The 26,566-nt window shown below is 40.6% G+C and overlaps 1 protein-coding gene across 2 annotated transcripts in view; it reads left to right on the top strand.

Moving 5' to 3' along the window:
* osbpl10a (oxysterol binding protein-like 10a) overlaps positions 1-24,869 on the top strand; it is an 89,089-nt gene extending 64,220 nt beyond the window's left edge. Inside the window, exons 8-13 of one of the 2 annotated variants that reach the window (XM_088010362.1) lie at positions 16,105-16,254; positions 16,329-16,827; positions 20,588-20,774; positions 22,023-22,205; positions 22,870-23,023; positions 23,756-24,869. In XM_088010362.1, coding sequence (XP_087866488.1) covers positions 16,105-16,254; positions 16,329-16,827; positions 20,588-20,774; positions 22,023-22,205; positions 22,870-23,023; positions 23,756-23,800 — 1,218 coding nt within the window. In that variant the 3' untranslated portion in view covers positions 23,801-24,869. Of the gene's footprint in view, positions 1-16,104; positions 16,255-16,328; positions 16,828-20,587; positions 20,775-22,022; positions 22,206-22,869; positions 23,231-23,755 lie in introns of those variants that run through there. The other variant, XM_088010361.1, reaches the window with a different exon arrangement.
* The last annotated feature ends 1,697 nt before the right edge of the window (positions 24,870-26,566 follow it).

Raw genomic sequence — 26,566 nt, 5'->3', positions numbered from 1 at the left:
CATTGAGTTGAAACAATTCTGCAAAGTAGAGCAGGGCAAAACGTCCTGCAGCACGTAAAACACTCCATGCCAGTTGTCGTAAATATTTAATGGCAGTTGTTGCTTCTAAACGTGACATTTTTCAGATTGGACCAGGCTGATCTGGATAGTTTTTGTTTTCTGTAAATAAATAAAATCATAAGGTTAAAATATATCTTTGTTTTCTACAAGTTTTTAGTAAGAAATGTTTGATAGACAAATTTAAATGTGATTTTAAAAACAGTGGTAGAATGAAAGCATAAGGATGCAAATACGTGGAGATAACAGACCCCATTACTACAGAACCCATTTTTCTGTTAAAATCCAACGTATTGAAAAACAAAAGAAAAAAATACATACATTTTTCTAAAGGCAGCTCAATGATGTCAGATTGTGCCATTTTACACTCAAGGCCACGTTGTATTCAGTAAAGTGTCAGTTTGTGCTTTTTTCTTTTACAGAAGAAAGGAAATTTCTTTCTTTAAACACCACAAGCAGTTCAGCTGGTCAAGTATAACATTGAATGTTAGTGTCTTTTATGCTATATTGTCAAAAATCAGAACAGCTCAGAGTAAGTTGTAAGTGAAATAGGTTTATCAGTAATTATTTCATTTTGGGACCTTTAACTTTACCCAGGAACAAGATTTAACAGTAAAGACTGAGAACTCCTGCAGACCTACTTGTTCCACTGGCAGATTATTTCACTTATACTTTTTCATCAGTATTAAGGAATTATTGACTTAAAAGAAGCTGGAAAGTTACTGCACTTGACGCTACAAGAACCTTCAATCACAGGACAATAATAACTATTGAGAACAATGCAGTTAAATCTTTTTTCCAGCGGTAACGGATGCATTAGACTAGGTGAACATTTCTTAAAGATATGAATGGCTGTTGTATTAAATGTTTCACACGGCTCTATGCAAACTGCAGAATGCTTCAGCTCCAACTTCCTTTGATTCAAATGCCAAACAGCGGCGCGGACCGGAAGCTCTTCAGCGTCGGCCTGGAAGCCGACTTTCAAAGCTTCTCTGACATTTAACTCAGAAAACGGAGCTAAAAAAACAGAAACACTCAGTAACTGAATCAGTCAGTGTGTTCAAATAGCTCGCTCTTTCAGCCTGCAAGCTTTATTTATTGGAAAGTGCACAGAGACGAAGTTCACTGATTGTGTGGCTAAATGTCAGACAGTAAAGCAGGTGGAGTGTGTTTAATGTGGCTGCCTGAGAAAATGGTTTCAGAGGAAATGCCAGGAAAGTAGAAATAGAGGTCAGAGGTTAAGAGTTTAAGTCAAATTTTTTAATTCACTCAACTATATGCAGAAGGAGGCAAGAAAACAAGAAATGTGAAAATATGGGAAAAATTGAACCGAGCGTCAATGGTTTGGAGATTGAAACAAAAAAGCGATAAAGTAAAAAGATAAAGTGGAATGGACAGGCAAGGTTGGCATTGCAGTGGCGTATAAAACTGTGGGTAGAGAACGGGACAGCTCTGGTGGTCTGGGCTGCCATGACTGGTCCTGGAGTTTGCTATGCTCCAAGACTGAATGCATTGCCTTACATGGGACGGGTCGACTCAATGTTAGGATTACACAGTGTCAAAAAATAGGAGTATTGCTTGACTGGAAGGTTGATACACTGAGTTATTTTAATGTCATCTGGAGGGCTGAGTCTGATTCACACCTTCTATGCAAAATGCACAAAGGAGCTCTTTGCAGGTTTCTGGTTTCAGAAAGGCTCTGTAACTTTTTGTGAAATATAATCTTTTTTTTTTTTAAATAAATGCAAACATTTTAGTTTTAGCTCTTGTTTTAGTATGCTGTATTATTTTACATTAAGAGCACGTTTTCTATGTTGTGTTTGCTTTATGTTGCTTTACTATGTAAAGAAATAATTTGGGAGATTTGTTAAAACTTACTAATGATAAAGAAGGAGATACTTTCAAACACAACTAGCTCCAATATAAAATGTATAGTAAGAAAAACAATCTAAATAAAGATAAGAAAGATGCATTATTATGTTTTTGTACTTAGGAAACTGAATAGATTTAAGTCTAGCATTAAATCTAAGCAAAAATAGACTGGATTAAACAAAAATGTAACCTGTAATACTGTGTGAAACAATGAAGCGAAAAAACTGGATATAAGCTTCAGTATTAAAGTAAAACCAAAACATGCAGGGTCATGTCTAGAAAAAAAAGCTAGAAGTGATAATGAGTGCAATAAAAAAGTGAATTTCAGAACATGCCTGTGTTCTTTCAAATTGAAGCTATTCTTGGATGTCTTTCATCTTGTGAATGTGGTTTGTCTAAATATCTGCATTGAAGTGTCTCCACTATAAAACTACCTGCACCTTGTACATTCCAGACATAAAATAAAGTGATGTGTGTCTTAATTAGCCACTGAACCAACAGCTTACAAACATTTCACTGATTTATCTAAAACTTATGAGGCAGTCATGTATAATTCACACCAAATCTACTGTCAGCCACAGTTAGTCTGAGACAAAACTGGAACCTGGTGAAAAACAAGCTTCCAAATAGAATATCATGAACACAACAATCACTATAAAAATACCTTACATTTGCTTTCCATACTTAATCAAAGTTAAATTTTTATTCATTGAATGTAAAACTTGCTACAGTTTTTTCTGATAATTCTTCTCAAGTAATAAATTAGGACATAGGATTATAGAGGTCAAGGTAATATTACACAGTCTAGAAATGCATGCGAACTCGGCATAAAAGAACAAAATCACCACAATCTAAATTGCAATAAGAGGATCTTAGCAGTGTCTGAACTGGTAACTTATTTACCTATTGTAAATTATTGAGTAAATCATTGATTTACTCATTAAATAATTAACAAATATGTGGGGATTTATTGACCACAGCTTTTTTAAATAATACTATAATTTTATTGGCACTTATCTTGTCACATGAAAGATAAGAGTACTGTCTTTGTGCCGACAAGAAAACAACCTGCAGAATAATATTAATCAATCATTAATCACTTTTGTCTAGATTAATGTCAAGTTGTCATAACGAGGACATTTTGAATAATGTCAACTTTGTATTAAAAGTGTCATAATTTACCGAATGACGTTTTATGACAATATTCATGAAGGCTTATTCATGTTCATGACAGGTGTTATTCATCCACCTTCAAATAAAGTGTTACCGGCTGGGTTTGTGTAGCATTTGATTTTAACTAAATATTTATACCTGTATTTTATAAAAATAGTGGTTGACTTTCGGCATTTATTTTGAAGTATGTTGGTCCTGTTTACAACTATGATTTTCATGTTCAAAAGCATTTTTTAATGTTCCATCTTATAGTAATAACTTAACAAAATTGTTTATTTGACTTCAAAACTAGAGTCAAGACTGCTTTACATTTGAAGACGTTGAAAATTTGTATAGTAAAATGCAATAAATTAGTTGTGATGTACAGAAGATAAACATTAGCAAGCTCAAGAATATGTTTTGCTCTTAGGTTAGTTATAAAGACTAGATTACATGTCAATTTATGGTCTTAAATTGCAAAATAAAGTCTGCAAATTGTTGAATGGTTTCATTTTTATATCACTTTGGATGAGCTAATTTCAAACTAAGTATTTTGTGTTCCACAACTATATTTCCTGTGGACTTAGAATTTAGTTTTGTTTCAAAATTATGTGAAGAATATATTAAATACATTAACTTTAATATATTTTACAATATAATATATGGTATAGAGTACAGACTACAATGGTTTGGAAGACAAAAGTATTTGGAAATGTCCAAGGTTTTTTTTATTTTTTAAGTTTGAGAATATATCACAAAAGACAGAATTTCAGTTTTGGGTTAACAAAATATTGGTAAATTTGACATAAAAAACTGTTAAATTATGGAAAATATTTTGATGGAAATTCTGGAAAAAATAAAAATAAAAATACAGAAAATGTCCTGGTAACTTTGTGCCAGGATATTTTCAGTTTTTTTTTTTGTTTTTTTTGTTTTTTTTACAGAATTTCCGTCAGAAGTTTCCCGTAATTTAACAGTTTTTTTCCCCTGTAATTTAACATATACAAACTGCTAATTTATGCCCCCCCCGCCCCCCCCCCCCCACCACCACCACCACCACCACTCCAGGCGACATTTAAGTAGCACATACACTAACCCCCCCCCAACCCCCCCACAATGTCTCTCCTTCGCTCCCTCCTTCTTCGTTTCCCCACCCCCCAACCCCTCTAATGATGAGTCAGCCCCCCACCTTCTCTCCTTCTTCTTCGAACCCCTTCTAATTATACTCTAGCCCCCCCACCCCACAATGTCTCTCCTTCGCTCCCTCCTTCTTCGTTTCCCCAACCCCCCACCCCTCTATCGATGCGTCAGCCCCCCCCACAATGTCTCTCCTTCGCTCCCTCCTCCTTCGTTTCCCCACCCCCACCCCTCTATCGATGCATCAGCCCCCCCCCAATGTCTCTCCTTCACTCCCTCCTTTGTTTCCCCAACCCCCCCACCCCTCTATCGATGAGTCAGCCCCCCACCTTCTCTCCTTCTTCTTCGAACCTCTTCTAATTATACTCTAGCCCCCCCAGTCCGCCATCGTTGCCTCGGCCCCCCATTCTGACTCTTCGGTACGCTCTACCCACCTTGCTCTGACTGTAACAGCTGATGACTAAAGGTTTCCAGTATTCTCGGATCCAAAACTTGTAAGCACTCTTAAGGCCATAATCATCCACTCCCGTAAGTTGTAAAGTTCTGGTGAAGAAACGCATTCAGTTTTGACGCTTCTGACAATGTGGCACCGTTGGTGAGAAAAAATCCTGTTAACTCTGTTAGGTATGAGGACTCAAAGGTCTGTCCAGACTCAGAGGCAGGTCCTGACTCGGAGGCAGGTCCTCACTTGGAGGTCTGTCCTCACTTGGAGACAGGTCCTAACTCTGAGGCAGGTCCTGACTCGGCAGCAGGTCCTGACTCAGAGGCAGGTCCTGTCTCGGAGACAGGTCCTGACTCAGAGATCTGTCCAGACTCTGATGCAGGTCCTGTCTCGGAGGCAGGTACTGTCTCGGAGGCAGGCCCTGTCTCGGAGGCAGGTCCTGACTCGCAGGCAGGTCCTGACTCGCAGGCAGGTCCTGACTCGCAGGCAGGTCCTGACTCGCAGGCAGGTCCTGACTCCCAGGCAGGTCCTGTCTCGGAGGCAGGCCCTGACTCGCAGGCAGGTCCTGTCTCGGAGGCAGGTCCTGACTCGCAGGCAGGTCCTGACTCGCAGGCAGGTCCTGACTCGCAGGCAGGTCCTGACTCGCAGGCAGGTCCTGACTCGCAGGCAGGTCCTGACTCGCAGGCAGGTCCTGTCTCGGAGGCAGGTCCTGTCTCGCAGGCAGGCCCCGACTCGCAGGCAGGTCCCGTCTCGGAGGCAGGTCCCGTCTCGCAGGCAGGTCCCGACTCGCAGGCAGGTCCTGTCTCGGAGGCAGGTCCTGTCTCGGAGGCAGGTCCTGTCTCGCAGGCAGGTCCTGACTCGCAGGCAGGTCCTGTCTCGCAGGCAGGTCCTGACTCGCAGGCAGGTCCTGACTCGGAGGCAGGTCCTGACTCGGAGGCAGGTCCTGACTCGGAGGCAGGTCCTGACTCGGAGGCAGGTCCTGACTCGGAGGCAGGTCCTGACTCGGAGGCAGGTCCTGACTCGGAGGCAGGTCCTGACTCGGAGGCAGGTCCTGACTCGCAGGCAGGTACTGTCATGGAGGCAGGCCCTGACTCGCAGGCAGGCCCTGTCTCGGAGGCAGGTCCTGTCTCGCAGGCAGGCCCTGTCTCGCAGGCAGGTCCTGACTCGCAGGCAGGTACTGTCTCGGAGGCAGGTCCTGTCACGGAGGCAGGTCCTGACTCGCAGGCAGGTACTGTCTCGGAGGCAGGTCCTGTCACGGAGGCAGGTCCTGACTCGCAGGCAGGTCCTGTCTCGGAGGCAGGTCCTGACTCGCAGGCAGGTCCTGTCTCGGAGGCAGGTCCTGTCTCGGAGGCAGGTCCTGACTCGCAGGCAGGTCCTGACTCGCAGGCAGGTCCTGTCTCGGAGGCAGGTCCTGACTCGCAGGCAGGTCCTGTCTCGGAGGCAGGTCCTGACTCGCAGGCAGGTCCTGACTCGCAGGCAGGTCCTGTCTCGGAGGCAGGTCCTGACTCGCAGGCAGGTCCTGTCTCGGAGGCAGGTCCTGACTCGCAGGCAGGTCCTGTCTCGGAGGCAGGTCCTGTCTCGGAGGCAGGTCCTGACTCGCAGGCAGGTCCTGACTCGCTGGCAGGTCCTGTCTCGGAGGCAGGTCCTGAATCGGAGACCGGCCCTGACTCCTCCGAGTCAGTACTGGTCTTTGAGCAGACGAAGCTTGGAGTCCTATCTAAGCGTGGACTAGACACAACGTTTAATCCACTCTTAGTGGGTTCTTGCCTCTCTACTACATCCGAATTGTCTGGACAACAGGCAGCCTGTTTGATGCACCTCCATACCTTTTGTAGAAAGTTTCCTTGAAAATGGATTTTCCTTGGTCGTGACAGGGTAATGCGAAAGGCTTGTACAACCTTGTAAATTACTACAGGGTTGTCACTTTTGATCATTTTAAAGAGAAATTCCCTCACTACATCGTCATTGCCACAGAGAAGTTGAATGATATCGCGGCAGAGTTTTTTTTCCATTTTCTCGAAAAAGACAAAATCTATGTCTTTAACCTCTTTCCAGATTTTTGGTGCCAGCTTTCTATGTACGGGTTCGGTGTGCTTCTGTTTGTAATTCGCATAGCTAGATCTGTTGCTAGACTTATATATTAACCTCCAAAGAATTTGTTCCACCATAACTCTCCTTTCGTCTTCAGTCCCGCGTGTGAAACCCATCTTCTTTCCTTCCCTTAAAAATTGTTCAGGATCCGTTGTTGCCTGACTATATTCCTCACTCAGGCAGTTTTTATCTGAGTACAAGTCCTCAGTTGGAAAACAAGTCCTTCTGATCTTACTTCTTGTAGACCTGAACATTTTCTTTGGAGGAATGGGATTCTCCAGGTGCCGTTTGAATTTTTCAACAATAACTTCATGTCCTTCCGGGTAATCGAGCAGTGCGATTAAGTTCAGTCCACTGGCAAAGTGAAACGCATCTCTCGCTATGCTCTGGAAAATTCTTTCGCTTAGCTCTTCCGACACCTCCGAGAGTACTTCCACATTTAATTCTTCAGTTTTCCTCAATAGCAAGACCAAAATTTTGCTATGCGGTTCCTCAAAGATCTGCCTGACAAGGTGCAGAGTTGGTCCATCTGCTGCCTTTTCAATCACTTTCCACAGCAGCTCGCTGAGAAAGTTTTTCTTTTTGTAGTCTGGGGTTCTTCGACCAGGATGAACTTTGTTGGAGAATGTTTTTTTCATTTTCATCCAAAAAGAAACCTCAGGCTTCACATCCATGTCCTTCTGTTGGCTTTTGTCATTCATTGTTGTTGAGCTGAGCTGAAACTTCCAAATGGATCTTGTGTTGGTTGACTTGTGTCGACTGATCGGAGAATTAACTGATCAGTTGGTTATGTCATGGACTCTATGACATCATAAAGTCATCCTCACAAGGGCCTCATGACACAGACATCATTTGAAGTCATGCTGATGACATCATTGTCAGCAGCATGGCAACTGTTGCTAGGGCTGATAATAGCACGCAGTGAGCATGCGCTCCATCAAAAATAGAATCTGTGGGCACTAAATGCATTATTCCCACAAGTCTGAACTGGCAGTGATTTGTGCAGCTTAACAGGAGGGGTCAGGGGACCATTGGCCCCTCCACTTTACCGCCCTACCCATTTTTATTTGTTATTTGGATGCCATCTCCTAACAGGCATAGGGCAAAGTGTCAATGGAACCACAACACGACCTGGTGGGCCGGTCTATCAGTCACACCTCTTGTGATGCCCACTGGTGTGTGCCCACAAAAGTGAAAAAAAGAGCATGCATTTCTTTAAATGTTTATGATAAGATATTTTATTTAACAGGGGTTAATGACGATGGGTGCAGTAACGGTGTTTCACCAGTAGGTGGTGCATGGGGACTCTGAGCTGCCTGTTGCTCTGCTGATTCTCATGAGAGAAATTGGAGTAACACAGACTGTGTCTCCCGTGTGCTCATTTACATGCTGTTTTTCAGCTTCATCCTCTGCTGCTAACGGGTCCAGAACCCTGGTACCCGTTACACTCTCACAGGAGAGCAGAAGAGGACAGTGGTTGATTTTTAGATCTTTGCTGAGGTAGATGATAAAATCAGCTTCACATGTATCGGCGGATCACCAATCTTTGAAATTAAGAAAATCGGGGAAGATTAATTGGTGCTCCCCTAACATACATAAGTACACAAATATTTTCTTGAGAAAATAAAAACACTCGGATTTTTACATATTTGTTAAAATAAACTCACCATGACGTGACTTTATGTTTGAGACAGATAATCTGTGAAAATATCAATCTCAACCACAGATTATCTCTCGTGCAATACTGTCATGACACATTGACAGTTTCAACAAATATGTAAAACAAAATGTATTTATCATTAAACATTATTGGAAAGACACAGATAAAAAAAACGTGTATGTTCTAGAAAACAATTTATAAATTTAAATTAAAGGTTTACCAGGTCGAGTAAAACAAAAACAAATGCACACACCTATTATAAAGATGTGTAACTGCTTGGCAGATAAAGTGCAGCTGTTGAAGAGAGAAAAAAAAAACACCAAATAAACACCAAAACATGCAAGTCTTCCAATAATTAAATGAAATCAACAGAAAAGTACTATTTACAGTAGGTAGTTTTTAAGATACGCTACAAGTAGCCCATAATATGAGGTTGCAAGCAGAGATATTAGTAAAAACTTCCAATTGCAAAAAATATATATATATTTTGCACACGTCAGTTTTTTTTGTCCTCAGTAATGTTTATTCCTTTTTTTCCTATTTCGGAAACAGGAAAATTAGCTATCTGTATGTACAATCCACTGACTTACAACATGACACAAGAAGCTTCTGACCCACTGTAACAGTTTATAAACCATTAACTCAGCACGCTTGATTAGCGCACCATTCTATCCTAACATGCAACAAATTTAACGCTGGCTGAAACGCGGGCTAAAATTAAACAAACAAAGCATCTGGAACTACCGTTTCTTAACCATTCATGCTAACCATTCATGTCGCAATATTTACAGGAAAATAATAATTTTCCTGTAAATATTGCCCCCGGTCCAACGGTCGTGTCTCCCCCCGAACCCTCCACGTCATCTCTGAGCTAACGCTCAAACCCAAACCTTGACAGGTATAATCTGGACATGGAAACTATATTTACCGAAGCTAAATGACCACCTGCATCCATGTTAACAACTGGGACATCAATTCATGTTTAGCAAATAAGACAACCGTAGCCTGACATTTTTAAAAAGCACAACTGTGACAAGCAGCATTGCGACATGAATGGTTAGCTTTCATGCGCCCATTGGCAAACAACCAACTCAAACCCCAAAGTGGTCCTTTGTGTGGAAACTTGGACGGTTCTGGTGTCTTATTTGAACTTTTGCTTGGCATTTAGGCGACCGGGCTTCTCCTGCGTGTACAAACGGAGCGCGAGCTAAATACCGATTTGAATGTGATTAAAAATCCACTTGGAGTTTTTCCCAGAGAACCTGAATGAGGGAATCCATTCAGACTAGAGGAGGACAGCATCTCTGTTTTCACATGAATGGAGAAAAGGTGGAAGTCACCATGAGGAAAATCCAGAAAGACAACCAGCTCGAACTTGTAGCCGTTTGAAACTACAATAAGACTTTGAAGCAGCAGCTTGAAGAGACTCGGCCTTCCTTCTGCACCCAGGAGGCCGAGATGGAGAGCTGATGAAACGGAATAGCACATCGTCTGAACGAAAAGACAAGAAGGCAAAAATGATGAAGAATATGGGAAATGGGACCCAGTCTGACTGCTGCAGAGAAAACGAGTAGTAACCTCAAGAAGATGTCTAAGTGGAAAATCAACTATTTATTTATTTTTGTCCAGATTTTTTTGTTTGATGCTTTCCTATTGAGCATTTGCTTAAGAAAAAAAAAACTTTTCTGTAGGCCTTGAAGCTAAAATATGGCCTCATTTGGTCTGAAAGAGTCCAGCTCAGTTCTACATAAAGAGGAGACATGATGAGGTCGACGTAGTTTAATCTACAAGCACTAATCTTCTCTTTGTGATTTCCATTTTAGGAATTAAACTTCTTTTTTTTCTCAGGGCATATCATCTTCATGATGATTATTTTATAAAAACACGTCACATCCTCTTTCTCTCTTTGAAGCTCTAAGCTAAACTGCTTTTTATATTGAAGAATCCCCAAAGTTTTATCAAGTCATATCATTTTTATATATTTTTTTATGATCAATACTGTGTAATTCCTTATTACTGTTGCTTTGTAAAGTCTTTAAGCGCAGGTGATTGTGTTGACAGAATGACCCACTCTTCTCCTGCTTCAAGTTTATTCAGTGTTACAACTTTTACAATTTTTAAAAAATATATTTAATGTGTATTTAATCTGGTACGCCGACTGAGAATAAATTCTCATTTTCAACGACGACCTGCTCAGAAAACATTAAACCATCATACAGTAGAAAACAGAAAAATATCATAAAACGGAGAAAATAAAAATACAGCCATATTCACATTGACTGCACTATAAAACACATCATAAGTGTTAAATGCAGGTACATTGATCATGTGCTAAAGTTTTTACTAAGTTGATACTGAAGTTAGCGTACTGAGTTTTAGTGTACAAATTGTTCCGGTCTTTGGGTGCAACTGAGGATTGGCCTAATGATGATGGGGAGTTTATTAGAACGTAAAATGTGAGTATTGTTGGAAATATTGATGAATGAGTGAAGGTATTTACCAATCATAGTTGGTGATGGCCAGTTTACAAGTGAGTCTAGAGGACAAATGGTGCCAAAAGTAAGAAAACAGATGGATGACATCATGGACTAGAAGTAGATTTGTAGATGAAGATTTTCACCAAACTGCTTTGCGATGAGGGAAAACTTGACTTTTGGAAGTATTGTATTTACACAAATGTCAAAAGAGAGCGCACCGACAAGCCGTATGCGTCAGTGTTTATATGAGGTGATGAGCTGAACCGATAAACCATCCACAAATTAAATGTTGACATGGGAGGCGGCGCGAGATAAATTCCAGATAAAGAACTTATCCCGCTCGTAGCACAACTGTTGATTTGTTACTTTGGCAGTAAAGGCGATTATTTGATCATCTGCAAAGTGATCACAGAAGCGGAGATGTTCAGTGGGGAGATAAAAGCTCGGAGGTCATGTGAGCGGAGGAGCAACGGGCGGAGAGCGGAGGATTAAAACGGGAGCAGCTGGAGGATGGGAGGGGACGGTTTATGACGTCAGCGGGACTTTCCCTCTGCTCCCCTTCCTTTTTTTCAGAGCGGGTGGTGGGCAGAGAGGCAGTCACGCACAGCAGCTCGGCACCGTCTCTCAGCTACACTGAGCATCTCTCTGTGGGGAAGGAGCAGGACTCCTTTAAGACGGCTGCCCACCAAGTCAGCAGATTCAGTTGAAGAGGAGGAAGTGTGTTTTTTTTGTTTATTTTTTAACTCGGGGTCCCGTCAGACCTTTAAACTCGCTAAATGACTCCGACCTGGACAGGCGTCCTGCTGAGAGACCGCCGACTCTTTAACAGGATTTGACGCTAACTGGAGCTTTTACCTTTCCTGTTTGCGGACCACTTCCCCTCCTCTTGGTGGACTGAACAGTCGGTGGCGTTCAAACACGCCGGTACTTTTCCCTTTGGTTGGAGATGAGATCCAGCTTCACGCAGGTCAAGCCTGTAGCTTCACATCAGGGCAGCGTGAGTGTTTGATCACCGTTCACATCTGCTTTGACCACAGACTGAAATGCTTATCCAGCATTTCCAGAGTACATTAGCGTTTAGCAGCAGTGATCAGAAACGGAAAGTACAGAGCTTGTTCAACACTGAGCATTGATGCAGTCTTCATAAATTATTGAACAAACCAGACTGCAGGGCTTGTTGTGGTAAACACATTAACCAGCTGAAATATTTACAAAGTGCTTTTTGAAACATTGGAAAGAAGGAAATACCAACATTTTCTCACTTTTACACACTGTTGGTGGCAGTTTTCGATTTGGGCCATCCTGGTGGATGACCGGGGCGTCATTAGTAAGAGCGGTTGGGGGCGCACAAGGAAATGAAACGCAGCTGAACAAGTTTTCTGTTCAATACCTTAAGTATTTATGCTCTAGTCTAGTTTATCGTGACAATATTTTAGTACATTTGAAATAAGACAAAACTAACTTAAAAGTAACTTTTCAGCAAGACATAGGAGCTTGTTTTAAGTCAACTCCTTAATATTAATGAAAAAGTTCTTGCTATTTATGAAATAATCTTCCAGTGGAACAAAACATTTCAACTTCTAATATAGGACAAATGTCTTGTTCCACTGGCTGATCATTTAATTTATATCTAGCGTCTAAATGTTCCTGCTAAGTTTTAGTTGATAAACAGTTAAACTTTTCTGCTTTTTCTTGTGGTGGAAGAACATAACTTCTCATCTATTTGCATTATATTCAGTTGAGTTTAAGAAAAAAGATGTTGCTGGATATTTTTGCTTAATCTCTGAGATTTAATGCAGATTGAGAACATTTGACAAAGTAGACTTAATCTACATAACTCATGTTTTTGCCACTTGTGCAACCAACTGTAAATTTAAAGGCAAGAAACTGTTTTGAAATTCCTTTAGTGTACAAACAACTTTGAGAGATAATGTGCCTTGATCAGAGGTCAAAACACATAAATTGGACAATAAATTGTTCCAGTAATTATTGAGATAAACAAGAACTATAAAAATGTTTTGAGATCATTTTCAAGTATTGATAATCTCATGCTGCTGGAAGTTTGTGCTTTTGAAGACAAATAAACTTTAATTTCTCCAGGAACACTTAACCCTAAGACTGCAGGATATTTTCAATATCCAACATAAAACCCAACCAAATACAAAAACTTCAAACAAGAGAAACCATAAAAAAAACATTTCTCATCAGAACGGAGCTCATTTTGATTCATCGTGCGGTTAATTGTTTGTTGCGACGGAGTTATTCTTGGATTTTAACACCATTTTGGTTCCAGAACTGCCCACTTCTCATCTCTCAGATTCAACTAAGTGTCTTGAATCTTCCTGCATATATTTTGGTCCACATTTACACATCCTCAAGAGAGAGCTGCTAAAGTTTTCCTGGCTGCACATCCACGATGCCAAAGATGCTCTGGAAGATTAGAGCTGATCATTATGGAGGCTTTTGGACAGCAGAGAACTCGTCGTCACGCCGTCTTTCCGGATCCGGACATTACTAATTCACCAACATGTTCAGCAGCAAGCTCGCTCCATCCAGCGCTGCTCAGACCAACTCGGCTGTGGTTCCCTCTTGCTGTCAGGAGCCTCTTTATTTAGTCAAAAGCAGTGAAGTCATAACAAACCTCCCCTCCTCTCCGTCTTCCCACTCTGCTTCACTTCTATATATATCACTCTACTTCAGCTCCAGGGACTCGTGTAGGTGTGTGTGTGTGTTCAGAACGTGCTCCATCCCTTCCAGGGTGTGTGTCTGTGTGTTCATGTGTGTTTTGCACATAATGCTTTTTGGTGCAGAGTGTTCCCAGTGTGTGCATCAATGAGTGGTTATGCGAAGCTGCACAGATGTCTGTGCTGAATAAAATATTCAGGTGACAGTCAGAAATCTCTGTGGTTCTCCTCCATGCAGCCATGATGCTGGGAGTTTTTTCCACTGCGTCCTTGGAGCAGTTTTCCTAAAATGAAACTGTGTGACAGGCCCCATTCAGCACAGTGTTAAAGATTAAGCTGCTTTGCTTCTTTTAATCTTTTGAAATGGTCTTTAACAACTGAAGGTCTTTTTTTTTAAAGATCCTCAGGCTCTTTTTCGCTTGTTTCTGCCCTTCACCCTGCTGCCCTGCAGCAGACCAACGATATCTGAAAGTCAGAAAGGAATCTGATACGGGACTTCAAAACATGCACCAATCATCAGTTAAAACCCAACCGTACGAGTCCGGCCGAGGACACGAGAAAACCTTTCAAATATCTTCAAAAGAACGAAAGATTAAAGCTGGGATCGTTAAAAAAACACAAGGAAGTTTGGCTTCTTCAAAGTAAAACACAGTTTCCTACAAAAGTATTCACCGCTTTTTAAGCTTTTATATGTTACAACCATAGAATTTAATGTGTTTTATTGTGACAAACGTAAAGCGGGGAAATAAAACCTTTCCACAAAAACAAATCTGAGAATAATACCACGCATTTTCACTGTGCAGATCCATCTTTAAATACAACAGCAGCTGCAGTTTTTGCATTTTCTTTGCAAATTAGCTCAGATGTAATGGGAAAGTGTTAGTGACTGTTAGATTCTTGCCTGAACTTTGACTGGGCCATTCTGACACATGCAATTTAATGTCATTGACAGTTGGCTTTTAGATTTTTCCATCACTATTAAAAAAATAACAGAAAATGTTCTGTTAACACAAAGCTACATTAAAGTTTGCAGCTGTAAGGTGAAAATACAGAGCAGACAGAAGGGGATAAATGCTTCTGAACAGAAAAACAAGGCGACGATTTGAGATTTTTGCACACTTTGTCGTAACTGTAACTGCTTGGAAAACACAGAAGTAGAGAATGAAGAGCAGGGAGTTGTTGCCCAGAGGCTTTGGGGCACTTTCTGCATTATGCATCCATCTCTTGTTTTTCTTCCATACTTTCCTGCCTCGGGTTGCTAAAGCAGAACTCAAAACCAGCAACTTTTCTTTAACCTCAACTGGAGCCGATTTCCGATAAATGACAGTTCTGTCTGCTCCGACTAATTTGTAAATTGTGATGGGTGAGGCTTGTTGCGGGTAGGAGAGAATATCCCACCTAGGAGACAGAAAGAACCTCGAGATTCTGGTTGATGATAAAAAACTGGCAGCCTCGTCTGTGGAGGAAAAACACGGCTGAGTGGATAAAACAAGATGGAAAGTACGAGTGCCTGACTAATTAGCGATCCATTTAGGCGTTTTGTGTTTATCATAACAAAAAAAAAGACTTTAGCTTAATCTGCACTCTTGGGATTCATGTAGAAATAACTAATTTCTTTGCAAATTAGAAATATTTTGTATATTTTAACACAATGGAGTGGTGTTGCTCCTCCACTTCTTCAAACTTACTTTTAACAATTTGTGCACAAAATCTGATCATATCAACGGGCGTTTCTGCAACACTTTGCTTTGAATCATGGCAGCATTTTTCATTTGCAGCTAAAAACTCGTTTTAGGATGCCACAGTGAACGTTTGTGGCAGATGTAAATACATTCCCAGAGGGCTCTTCCTGAACGCGGCGCCTCAGGCTGCAGCTGTCACAGATGTGGAAGAATTAAACAGCATTATTAAAATGCCTGACTTATGTTTTCTTTTTATGACAAATAATTCCACAGAGTCTTTATTAGTAAATATCTGCAAAGCACCAAACTAAAAAAGTCACTTCATTTATAATCAACTTTGAAATATTTCAGTTTAATGCAGCTCAGGTGTTTGAAGCGGTGATGAGTAAGAGAAAGCTGTGTTGGTCATTTTGAGGCCTCAGAGGAAAAGAAAACAAGAAATATAACTTAAGAAACAAATGTCTTGCTATAAATGAAATTATCTAATAATTTTTCATCGGTACTTAAGATTTATCGACTTTAAACAAACTCCTGTATCTTGCTGGAAAGTCTCTTGTTTTAGGTTTTGTCTTATTCCAAGTGTACTAAGATATTTTCACTAGAAACTAGACCAAAACCATTTTAAAATTCATACGAGTGTGTGTGAATTCCCAGCATGTAAATCTGTTTCTACTGTGTTCTTACCTTCCTTTAGATCAGGAAATGTTGGAAAAAAAATCAAGTCCAAAGAAAAACTTTAGATTTTTTTCACAATCATTGCAAAACTGTTTGGCTCCTCGAAAACAAAAAGAAGTTGTTGGGTTTAAGATTGGAAAGGTAATAGTTTGTGTTTTTGTTCCCGTTTTGGCAGCACCACCCCAGGCTGGAGGACATCAGTCCCAGTGAGGAGGTGACGGACACGGAGGACAATGACGAGGAGGATCTGGGCGTCCTGGACGACCAGCGGAGCGTCATCCTTCACCTGCTGTCCCAACTCAAACTGGGGATGGACCTGACACGGGTGAGCCTCCGCCCGCTTCGTCACCGTTTGCAGCCGAGACTCTGCGCCGCGTGTAACCCGTCTCTCCTCCCCAGGTGGTGCTGCCCACGTTCATTTTGGAAAAGCGATCCCTGCTGGAGATGTACGCCAACTTCATGGCCCACCCCGACATGTTCCTGTCCATCACGGCCGGCGCCACCGCCGAGGACAGAATCGTGCGCTTCGTGGAGTATTACCTGACCGCGTTTCACGAGGGACGGAAAGGCGCGGTGGCCAAGAAGCCGTACAACCCGGTGCTGGGGGAGACGTTCCACTGCTCCTGGGAAGTTCCTCGGGACAAAGTCAAACCTTTGGTCAGATCAAACCAAGGGCCGGCCCGGGAACCCGGCAGAGGATCCAACAACACGCAGCAAGGGGAGGATTCGCCCGAAGGCTCTTACAGAGTCCGGTTTGTCGCGGAGCAGGTGTCCCATCATCCACCCGTTTCCGGGTTTTACTGCGAGTGCCGGGAGCGGCAGATGTGCGTCAACGCTCACGTGTGGACCAAGAGCAAGTTCATGGGCATGTCTGTGGGCGTGTCCATGGTGGGAGAAGGTGAGTCAGAGCGCCGCGACAGTCCGGGTAAAAATGGAGGAACGGATTACAGAAATCATGGCTGCGAGTTAAATGTACCAGGATTACAACTAAAGGTCATTTTATTGATTAATCTGCTGATCAATTGATTAGTCAGATAAAAAATCAGCACATTCTGCTGCTTTTTCATTCAACTTCTTAAGCTTTTTATACAAAAATAGAAAAATATGTTAAAACATGCAAATGAACAAATATGAAATTCCTTTTTTTTAAATGAGAAAATCTTCTAGCCTAAAATGCAGTAATATAGCATTCCTCTAGTGAGTTTGAACCAGATCGAGATAAAACTACTAATGTGCTACTTGAGGAGTTTTGGGTCGAATATATGTAGAAAGTTTCTTTTTTTTAATCTTTAATGAACAGTTTTGCACAATTTTGCTATTTCTAACTGAACTAAAACAAGAAATGTTTGATCAGATTTAAATTCATCCATTGAGAAAAAGTGTCTGTAAATGTTAGAGGTATTTTCTAAGTCAAACAAGTCAATAATATCCAGTTGAAATTGTCTTAAAAAGCTTCTTAACAGGAAGTAAACAACTTTTCCAACCAGCCAGGCTTTAATCAGTCGGAAAATGTTTTTCACTCTGCATTTTCAGAACACAAACTGATACTCTGTGAAAAAAAATATATCTAATGTCTTCACAAAAGTCTGTAGAAACAACAAATACTAGTGTACTTTGTTAAAACATTTTATTTCTGGCAGCCATTTCTATAAGTTTGGGACAAAAAGTTGTTTAAAGTCCCATCGCCCTTTGCCGGCTTTTGTAAAACTTCCCGGAGGTCGGTGCAGATTTGTCAGTCCAGCAAAGGTTTTCTTATAGGTGTGAGAAATAAAAGGTGGTCAAAAATCGCAGCCTCAGCAGAGAAGAGGCAGCTTTGTGATGGAGGACTCCGCAGCCCGCCTGCTGCATCTCAGGGACAAATATCCTTACATAATAAAACCGCAGCACAAAGGCGCCACCATGCTGTGTCTCCTGATTTCAGCTGCTTCTGAACAAAACAAAAACAAAGCCCCACAACGCACCTGGGAAGATGGCATCCAGACGAACGGAGCAGCAGATTATTACTTATTCACATCGACAGGAACTGGAGGGGAGTTTGGCTTAGAATAAGGTAAAGCAATTGTTGCATAAAGTCAGTTTATTACGGTTCAAATTCAGCGAAATGACCTAAAAGCTCCCGGTTTCAGTTTAAATAGACGCGTGTCTAGTATTTTAAACATTTAGACTTGTGTCACCTGTTGGCAGCTTGTGACTCATGGTGACCTTCACCTCAGGACGCATCGATCGCTGTTTGTCCTCTGATTATTGCAGACTCATTGATGAGTCAGCAGGAGGAAAGCCTGATTTAATCTGATGTGGATAAAACGGAACTTTAGAGGTAAAAGAGATAGAAAATAGTCAAGGGAAATATACTAGAATATGAATATGGAGCAAGAGTGTTTTGTTTTTCCAGTTCTGTCAAGTTATATTATGTGTCAAACTTTGGGCGTGGGGGCCAGATCTGGCCCAGCGTAAGGCAATATGCGGCCCTCTGGACTCATACATACGCTTTCAAGATCACAGTTGTGTGTCTAAATCTTATTTTATTAGTCAAATCAAAGCAGTTTTTTATCTTTATACTTCCAAATTGTTTAGAGATGATCATTTATTTCAAATTTTTCACAAACATGAACGATCTGATGTTTCACAAAGCGTACTTAATTCCTTCACACTTGGACATTCATCCCGAGACAAGAAAACAACGAACGCTTTCCACTTCTCTAGTCTGGCTGGAATGCAGGAAACACATTGAATCCCAATCATCTCAATGTCAATATCTGATTATCATATTGGCTGAGGACTACGAGGACTACTTGGATGACTTTCTTGGTAGCATATTAAGGTTCAAGTGCCACTCATGCAAATTCTGCCTGGTAATAATGCAGTTTATTTGGCCTGTTTGATGGGATTGGATATTTTTAGTGCCTGAGAAGCTGAAGGTCACAGAGCAGCGGAGACGTTGTGATGAAGAAACAAGAAAAGATTTGAAGACGATAGGTTTGTCATAATCAATATTACCGTTTTCAATATAGCAAAATGGTATGAAATCACACAGCGCTAATCTGCAGACTGTTCGGTTTGTGATTTCCATCCATCCCTGTCCATGTCCCTAGTAGGTGAAGATTATCTGCAAGTTGTGCCTTTAGGAAGCAGGGAAAGCAAATATCAGCTCATTTCAGAGCCTTAATTTTAAAGTTTGAGTGATTTATAATTCAGATTTAAGAGGCTTAAGCAAAAAAGAAAAAAAAAAAAACTTCCTCTGAAAATGACCAGGTGCACTGACTGGCTGAAAACGAGTTTTAGACGCATTTTATCTACACAAGCCGCTCTCGTGTATTTTTAATCCCAGAGCTTCAGGCCGTTGTTAGCACCGAATAGTTTTATCTCTAACAAATCCCCTCTGTTTCCTGCTCGCTGCGGCACCACATGCACATTTCCTCTCCGGCAGCAAAACGCAGCCTCACAAGTGGTTTCCTGCAACCAAGCAAGAACAGAAAACTATTCATAAAGCAGAGGGAGTTTGTTTATAACTCCATGATTCTCCAGTCACATGTGGAGCGAGGAGAGGCGGCCTTTTTCTGTCGGAAACTCTGCAGGCAGGGGATGCAAAGTTTCAGATATGTGCAAAGAAAGTTTTAAAACGAAAGCAAACGAAAGAAGGTGATTAGTTCAGGACAAAAACTGATTTAGCCTTTACTAGGGATGAAATCTGTGTCTGTAAGATTTATATCCATGAACTTCAAAGTATTTGTTGGGATTATTTGCAACAATAAGTAGTGAAAAACCATGAAGTGAGCTTAACCTCAGTCAGATTCAATGGAGAGAGTCTGTAACCATCGTTTGAGGTTTGAACTTGGACTAGGCCCTGCTGTTACACCAGGTTACAAGCAAATAGTTTTTGGAAGTTTTCTATGTTTTTTGCGCCTCTGAATCCAAAAATAACATCCATTTTTCTCAGTCAGGTCAGGTTTTTATTCTAATTTGATTTAGAGAAATCTGATCTTCTGATTAAATTGATTAAATCTTTGACATTATCAGTTCATTTCCGTTAATATTCCTCATGCAAAAAAGTTTTTTTTTTTCTGTTTTCTGACAGTGTGTTAATTAAATGTTACAAACTTGGATTTCTGTAAATTGAATAATAAACACCTGTTACATGTAAACTGAACATTACGTCTTCATCTCTTCTCCTGTTCATTGATCTCAGATCCTCAGGAAACTGATCCAGTCGTGAGAACAAGTCGTGCATTTTGATGCTTATGTTGCTCCATAGTTCAGAAAGTTGACCTGATTGACCAAAACCAACGAGATTTTTGGGTTCAGCTCATCAAAATGACCCTAAAACAGTTGAAAAACTGTTGACCAGTGTTATGCATGCAAGTGTGATGGAAGTCCTTATTTTATAATTTTACTGTTTTTTGTAAAAAAGGTCCAACCAACGTCTGGGTTTGTAAATTAGCATATGGCTAGAAAACCTTGGTACATGTAACGTTGTTCACCGTCCTTGGTTACATAAACTTGAGCTGAATTATGCATTTAGTAATAGAGATAAATTAAAGATGCGTGTCGACGTCGACGCTCCTCCTCAGGTTCGACTTTCAACGATTAAAAGTAAAAAGCGGGTTTCCTCTCACATGAATCTAATTGAATCTAATCGTATTTTCTCGTCGTCCTCCCAGGAGTCCTGTGTCTCCTGGAGCACGACGAGGAGTACGTCTTCACTCTGCCCTGCGCCTACGCCCGCTCCATCCTCACCGTCCCCTGGGTGGAGCTGGGGGGAAAAGTCTCCATCAACTGCATCAAGAGCGGCTACTCAGCCACGGTGACCTTTCACACAAAGCCTTTCTATGGAGGGAAGGTGCACAGGTGAGACTTCTTTTCTTTCTATCAGCTCTGACAGCTTTTATACTGTGATAAAGGACTCCAGGCTGCTGCTTCTCTTCTCTGACACTTCATTCATAAAAGCTCCACACGCCGAGGAAGATTATTCCTTTGTGAAGCTGTCTGACTTCCTAATTTATGCCCGTCTTCTTCTGTGGTAATGGAGGTTGCAGACTGACAGCGGCAGCATGAATAGAGTCTATTTTCCGTTGTTCAGGCTTTGCTTTAATTTTCTAAAATGAGATGGTTTTATTTATTTAAGAGGTCACAGAACACAACTGAATTAAAATTCAGAACATCTAATACAGTTGTCTTGAGCGATTTTTCTACTAAAAATGTTAAATTCTTACAAAAACAACACAACTATAAAACACAGAGCAGTTAAGCTACTTTATGAAATACGGTGGAAACTATAGAACGATAAAAATGAGATTTTTGTGTCATTCAGAACTAAACATACAGCTCTCAGTCCACTGAGCCCCAGTGAAAACCTCCTGGTTGTTCCACCAAATACTGATTTCTGAACAGAGTTAAAACATTAGTTTTGTTGTTTCTAAATGAACATTAACTTGTTTTCTTTACATTGACGTCTGAAGGCGCTGCATCTTTTTCATTATTTTGACCATTTCTAATTTTCTGCCAATAAAATCTAAATTTTTGCTTTAAATTTCGGAGACATGTCAGTAGTTCACAGAATAAAAGAACAATGTTCATTTTAAACAAATACCTATAAAGAGTAAAATCAGAGAAACTGATCATTTTAAGTGGCCTCAATGGCTTTGCACTTTCTGATAGAGCAAAACATTTGAGTTAATTTAGTTTCATTTGAGTTGAGTTTGACTTTATTGAATGTAGTGTATTAAAATAATCTAAGTTATATACAAAGACAATAAAAAAAAAAGCTAATAAAAGAACAGCAGTAAAGTATCTTTACACATTTACTTGTGATTTCATGGAAAATTAATAAACATATTTGGTGTCGTTCATATTTGTGTCCAGACGCCTGAAGGTCCCATGTTCATCTGTTTAAATTATCTTTTATTAAGTATATACAGCATTAATATGAGACAGGGTTTGTGACCCAGAAATTCTTCTGACATCCTATTAAATCATCGCTTCTGGTCATTTCTGTACATCGTGTTTGTTTTCTGGAGTTTAAAGGAGCATTAAATGAAAAGAAAAGGAGTCGAGAGTCGTTTCCTCTGAGGTTTTCTTCTTTAATTTAACCTACAGGGTGACGGCGGAGGTGAAACACAACCCGACCAACACCATCGTGTGCAAAGCACAGGGCGAGTGGAACGGCACGCTGGAGTTCACCTACAGCAGCGGGGAAACCAAAGTGATCGACACGTGCAAACTTCCTGTCATCAGGAAGAAGCTGCGACCCGTAGAGAGGCAGGGCAGGATGGAGTCCAGGTGAAAACAAACATCCAGGCACTGGAGATTTTAATAGAATTATTTAAAATACAAGTTTTTATTTTAGTTTTAAACTTTTTCCTCATTTTGTGTTGCGTTTACAACCATGAATGCTTTTTATTTGGATTGTTTGTTTCATCTGGTTCTACAAAGTGTAGAAATTTCCACGTTTTTTTCTAGAACATTTTTGATTATTCTCAAAATTTCAACTATTGAAACTCTGGAATGTCCAAGTTTGACAAGTCCTTCCAGCCAATTTGTAGTTAACATTTCTAAATTACGCTAGAAACAAAAAATGCAATTTCTAAACAGTCTTCTTGAGGATAAAAACTTGGAAAACTGAGATGTTTGGTTTAGAACAAAATATTTTTAGGACATTGTGCATTGTACAATGCATTGACTACATTTTTAATTGATTGACAGCACTAATTTAAACGCAAAGCAGTTAAAAGATTTCACTATTCTGGGTCAGAAAAACCAAAATGTGTAACACAGTTCGTTGAGCATCGAGTTGCGTATGAAATAGATGATCTCTGAAGTCCAGCTTTTGTACAAAATCTTTTTTTACCTTATTTGATCATCTTCAACATTTAGAGCCGACTTAGAAGGTCAGGTACAGTTAGGTCAGAGTTCATTACTGCGCCCCGTTTCTTCTTCTTCGCAGGCGGCTATGGCAACATGTCACCAAGTCTCTGAAGGAAGGAAACATGGAAGAAGCAACGGAGCACAAACACAGGCTGGAGGAGAGTCAGCGGGTGGAGGAGAGGAAGAGAGCAGCGGATAACAAACTCTGGAAACCAAAATACTTCACTAAGGAGGTACAGATGAAAGGCTACGCTGGTGGGGAGAGAGCAGCGCATACACAACCATGATTGACGGCGCTAAGACCCTCCTCCTGGCTGTGATTGGTTGTTTCTGACTATGGAGTATTTCTGAAGAAAGTACTGGGGAAGCTTGATTTTTTTACAGTCTTATGCTGTGCTGTCAAGATATGGTGACAATTTTATGTAAAAAAAAAACAAAAATTTCATAAAAGTTACACACATTGCAGCTTTAGGGACAGCAAAGTCAGTGATTGAGTTTGTGGGAAGAGGCAGCAACATAATCTAAACCTGACCATCTACAGGCAGGAGATCATTTCAGAAAACCCAAAACTTTTATTTACTAAACTGAAGAAATGTCTGTAGACTTCTAATTTTGAAGAAATACAAATAAGACTAATTTTAGAAGAAGTTTTATTTATACAGCACTTTGTTTTACATGAATTAGAAAAAAAAACAAGTACAACAGAAGCTAAGTGGATAGTATTTTCTAAATTTGTTCTAGATTAGTAAGTATAGAGCTAAATGTTGGTTCTCCATGTTTGATTCTTGTTCAAGGTTGCTAATTAATCCACAATTTATAAACCAACAGGAGCTTCTCTAATCCTAAAGTAACGAAACCCTGAAAGGGAAGGTTTTAGACGTCACAATGAGGGAAAAGTTTTATCCACTGTGTATAAATATCAAATTTTATTGCCGATACGCTGATGTAAGTTGTGCTTTGTGCAGGGAGACGGTTGGATCTACAACAACCCGCTGTGGAAGTCGACCTGACAGCGGAACAACGCGCCTCCTGTGGATAAAAACCCCGTCCTCCAAGCTGAGGCCTGGCCTCAAAGCGAAGCGGCGGCGTCCTCCACGGACCTCCGGATTCACTGACGGTGGAGACAAACATGAAGCAAGCGAGGTGCCAAAGGGATTTCCTCAGTTGGAGCCGACGGAGCGAGCCTTTGGACCCCGGGGACTGAGGAACACTTTTATAGTCTTACTAGTTACAATAGAATATTTCTATTTTTCACTTTGCTAAGGCCTTTTCTTTCCCTCAGTGACGACATTTAGCACCTGTATTAGTTTGACCGGTCATCAGTGTTGACGCGTTGGACCCGATCGAGTCTTCTGTAACACACCACACTGTAGCTGTAAATGACTTTAACGAAGCACTTTTACCAGAGGAAAAATTAACTATTTTGTACGTCACAGTGGCTTTTACCTCTCTGAGCTTTACAGAAACCCAACCCTATTGAAAGAAGAGATTTAAACTGAAATGTATGATGTTATATCATAGTCTATATTATTACACAGTATTTTTGTCTGCACTCTGAATGTATCTGGGCACATTTTAATATTCCTCACCGTAATCGTATTGACTGATTCAACATGTTTTCACCCGTTTCTTTTTCTAAATCTTCATTTAGCAACGTCTCACTCAGAGGATAAAAAAGCTGCCAAACAGAATATTTCCATTACTACCTCTCATGTTTTTTGCTACAAACTTGTTTTCTGGTTGGTTTGTGGCTCAAAGCTCCTGGGTCCACTTCGTCTGTTTTGTATCTGTAACCCCAAGACGACACCGGTATAATTAGGCAGCAGCCCCTCAGAACGCCCAGCCTTCGCCTGCTTCTCTTTAGGTTGCCCGTGTTGATTAATATGGATGAGGCAGTTTGCAGAAACTCTGCAGGGTGGAGGGGAGAAGGGGGTTCGCTGGAAGGCTGCCTCTGAAGATGAGAGGATCGACTCCACCAACCACAGGGGAGAGGAGGATATGTACTGGTTAGTGCTACTCACAGGAGACAAACCGTGTGGCCGACTTCCAGATTTTATAAAATAAAACTAAGGATTTAAACACTCGGATGGTTTCTTTCTTGCCGTGACGATGAGCCCAGCGCCGGTTTGGAGTCGAGTACAACAAACTAATGTCTCATAATATTTAATTTTCTGATATGTCAACTCATGGCTTTCTTTCTGCCATGAATAGAAGGTACAAATTTTTAAGGGAACCTATTATGAATTATGAAAAATTCACATTTTTCACTAAGTTGAGCCATATCAAAAACCTCCTGATTTCTAGGTGACAAACAAAGGGCACTGTGCCGTTACCTAACAACCCAGCATGTTTGGTGAGCTGGTTTTACCTCTCTGTGCGTGATAACCGGCTGCTGGAAAAAACAAGAGTTTTATTGTTGGCTTACCTTTCAGAAACCACTTCATGCTTTCTTGTTTGTTGGGCAGGAGGCTCCCCTTCTGCTTTTCAAAGATGTACGGTTGTACATTGTGCATCTGTTGTGAATGTAAACGTTGAGTTGGGGGGGGGGTGTGTGGCCAGAAGCACTTTATCTGGATTTAAAGTGATAAGATGCTGTAAAACAGGTCATTCTGAAAAAAAAAGGCAAACCAAAATCTCTAAGAATGACTTTGTTAAAAAAATATCTGAATGTTTTGTAGAGTTCGTACATATAATTGTTAAATTAAGACAATACGTCACCTTTAAAATGAATTAAATCCTAAAATTAGGAATCCTAATTTTGACTATTTGCTCTGATTAATTCAAAGTACATATTTTCTTGTAATTGTCACTTTACAAACTTTAAATGCACTTTATTGGGATTTTTGTGTAGCATACCAACACCAAGCAGTGCACATCTGTTGAGTGGAAGGAAAATGAAACGTAATAAAAGTCTGAAAAGTGTATTGTGCATTTGTATTCAGCTCGCTTTGCTACAATAACCCTAAATCAACTGCAGGGCCACTAATTGCCTTTAGATGTCTTGCTCTAATTAGAGACCATCTGTGTGCGATTTAGTCTCATAAATCCAGCTGTGAAGGCCTCGGAGGTTTGCCCGAGAACATTGGGGAACAAACAGCAGACAGATCAGGGAGAAAGTTGTGGAGAAGTTCAGAGAGTTTCAATTAAAGTAAGCAGCCAAGATCCACTGATCAGGACAAGCATCAGATCTGAGCTGCAGGTTTTCCTCTCTGCGGTTTGCTACAAGCATGTAGGAACAAATATGGGATGTTTTACCTCAGTAGAGACGGGGAAGCTGGTCAGAGTTAATGAACAGAAGTAAATAAGACAGACGTCTGTTATTTCACAAGGTTTGAGAGTAAATCTATGATTTATTAAGACCCATCAGATGGGGACATGTCCCACCCTTTCTGATAAGAAAAAGGCTGAGGTAATTTTCTATATTCTGCTCAGGATCAAAGTTTGTGAGAAATGTTGTTACATGACTAATAAATATTCTACCAGCAGGAGGCGGTTTAGGTCAGAATCACTGTTAAATGGTGATAAAGTGCAACCAAATAAAATTGTTTAGACAAATAAAACTATAAGTTAGAGTCTGGCTTTCTCATAATTTATAACTAATATTAATGAAAAAAAAACATGCATCATGGTTCAAGTATATGAGCATGAAACAGAAGAAAGAAGAGATTGTAAAGTTTAAGTAGGAAACAGCTAAATCTATTTGATTAGAGATTTAAATCTCCAGTCCAGAGTTCTGGTTTCCAAAAAGTTTCTGCTTTAATATTAGGTCATTAGCA

Source organism: Poecilia mexicana, unplaced genomic scaffold (assembly GCF_051168715.1).
Source record: "Poecilia mexicana isolate PSO_F unplaced genomic scaffold, ASM5116871v1 scaffold_11, whole genome shotgun sequence".
In the NCBI taxonomy this organism is placed as follows: Eukaryota; Metazoa; Chordata; class Actinopteri; order Cyprinodontiformes; family Poeciliidae; genus Poecilia; species Poecilia mexicana.
Note: the sequence above shows the minus strand (reverse complement) of the source record. Positions and strands in the feature narration are given on the sequence as shown.